This window comes from Eimeria mitis, genomic scaffold (assembly GCF_000499745.2).
Source record: "Eimeria mitis Houghton genomic scaffold, Emh_scaff1350, whole genome shotgun sequence".
Classification (NCBI taxonomy): Eukaryota; Apicomplexa; class Conoidasida; order Eucoccidiorida; family Eimeriidae; genus Eimeria; species Eimeria mitis.
In genome coordinates this window covers 1,410-2,506 of record NW_013568870.1, presented here as the reverse complement: position 1 = coordinate 2,506, position 1,097 = coordinate 1,410, and the positions used below count along the sequence as shown (strand labels likewise).

The window sequence follows — 1,097 nt, the reverse complement described above, 5'->3', positions numbered from 1 at the left end:
TCTGTTATATCGAGGTTGCACTTATGAAACTCTGCCATGAAGTGTCCTCGCGGGTGTTTAATAATATTTATTATTAAATAGGAGTAGAGTATAACAACATTCCTGGGGATCATTTGATAAATAAGCATATAGTTGCTCGCTCATTCGCTGTAACTGTCTGCAGTTCATGTTGCTGCCTCGTTGCTGCTGCTGCTGTCGGGCCTGCTGCAGCGCTCTGGAACCTTGGAGTACGGGTGAAGTGGCTAGAAGACCCGGCTGCAGTTCACGCCGATGCAAACGTGACACCTGGAAAGACTTCTGAGGATCCTGCGAAGCACAACACAGCGCAGAGTGTTGCACAGTCAGGGGAGGCAGCGGCAGCAACAGCTGCACCAGCCCCAGCAGCGACAGCAACAACAAACTAGATGCGTTCCAGAATAACTGTCGCAGTTGATATGTGCGTTGGGCCCTAGGCATGGAGTGGAGTTTCGGATGCTATATTTTATGGGTCGCAGAGCCATGAGTTTGTAAAGGGAGTTCCCGATGATGGGCACTTTGGCAGACCGTTTGTGAGGGGTGAAGGGAGGCATGCCTGCCTTCTTTTGTCTCTCGTAAAGCAGATGGAGAGGTTTACGCGGTGTGGGAAATCGCGACTTACGGCATTTAGCAACAAAGGATTTCGTTCTGACAGACACGGGAAGCAAAAGGGAGGGAAAGAGAGACCCCCGGAACGATTGACAGAGCCAGATAGGCATAAGAAAGGAAAAGACTAGGGGCAAGTGGAGACAGATAAGCAGGGAAACGGGGCAGATAAAGAAGGCGCCCGACGCAGAGGTAGAGCAAGCATTGCCGCAGAGACTGACGCCTATATAAAAACGGAACAATGAATGGGTAGAATAACCAAATGGCTCAGCCGTACAGTCTCTTTTTGTTTCCATTTCCACTCCCGATGCACGGGGAATAGTAGCGGCATGGCAAAAGCAGGAAGCCTTGGTGCAGCCAACAGCTGGGTCGTTTTGCATATCCTCCTGCCACCATAAGGACTATTCACATCTCAGGGCGCGAGAAGACAGTAATCCGCGAGATTGAAGGATAAACTGACATGAGAAAATCGACCC

General features: G+C 50.2%; 1 protein-coding gene across 1 annotated transcript in view; it reads left to right on the top strand.

Moving 5' to 3' along the window:
* EMH_0035170 (MORN repeat-containing protein, putative) overlaps positions 1 to 404 on the top strand; it is a gene marked incomplete at both ends in the record, with an annotated part of 2,871 nt that extends 2,467 nt beyond the window's left edge. The window contains one exon of the mRNA XM_013494950.1: positions 211 to 404. Within this exon, the coding sequence (XP_013350404.1) occupies positions 211 to 404 (194 nt within the window). The remainder of the gene's footprint in view (positions 1 to 210) is intronic.
* Between the last annotated feature and the right edge of the window lie 693 nt (positions 405 to 1,097).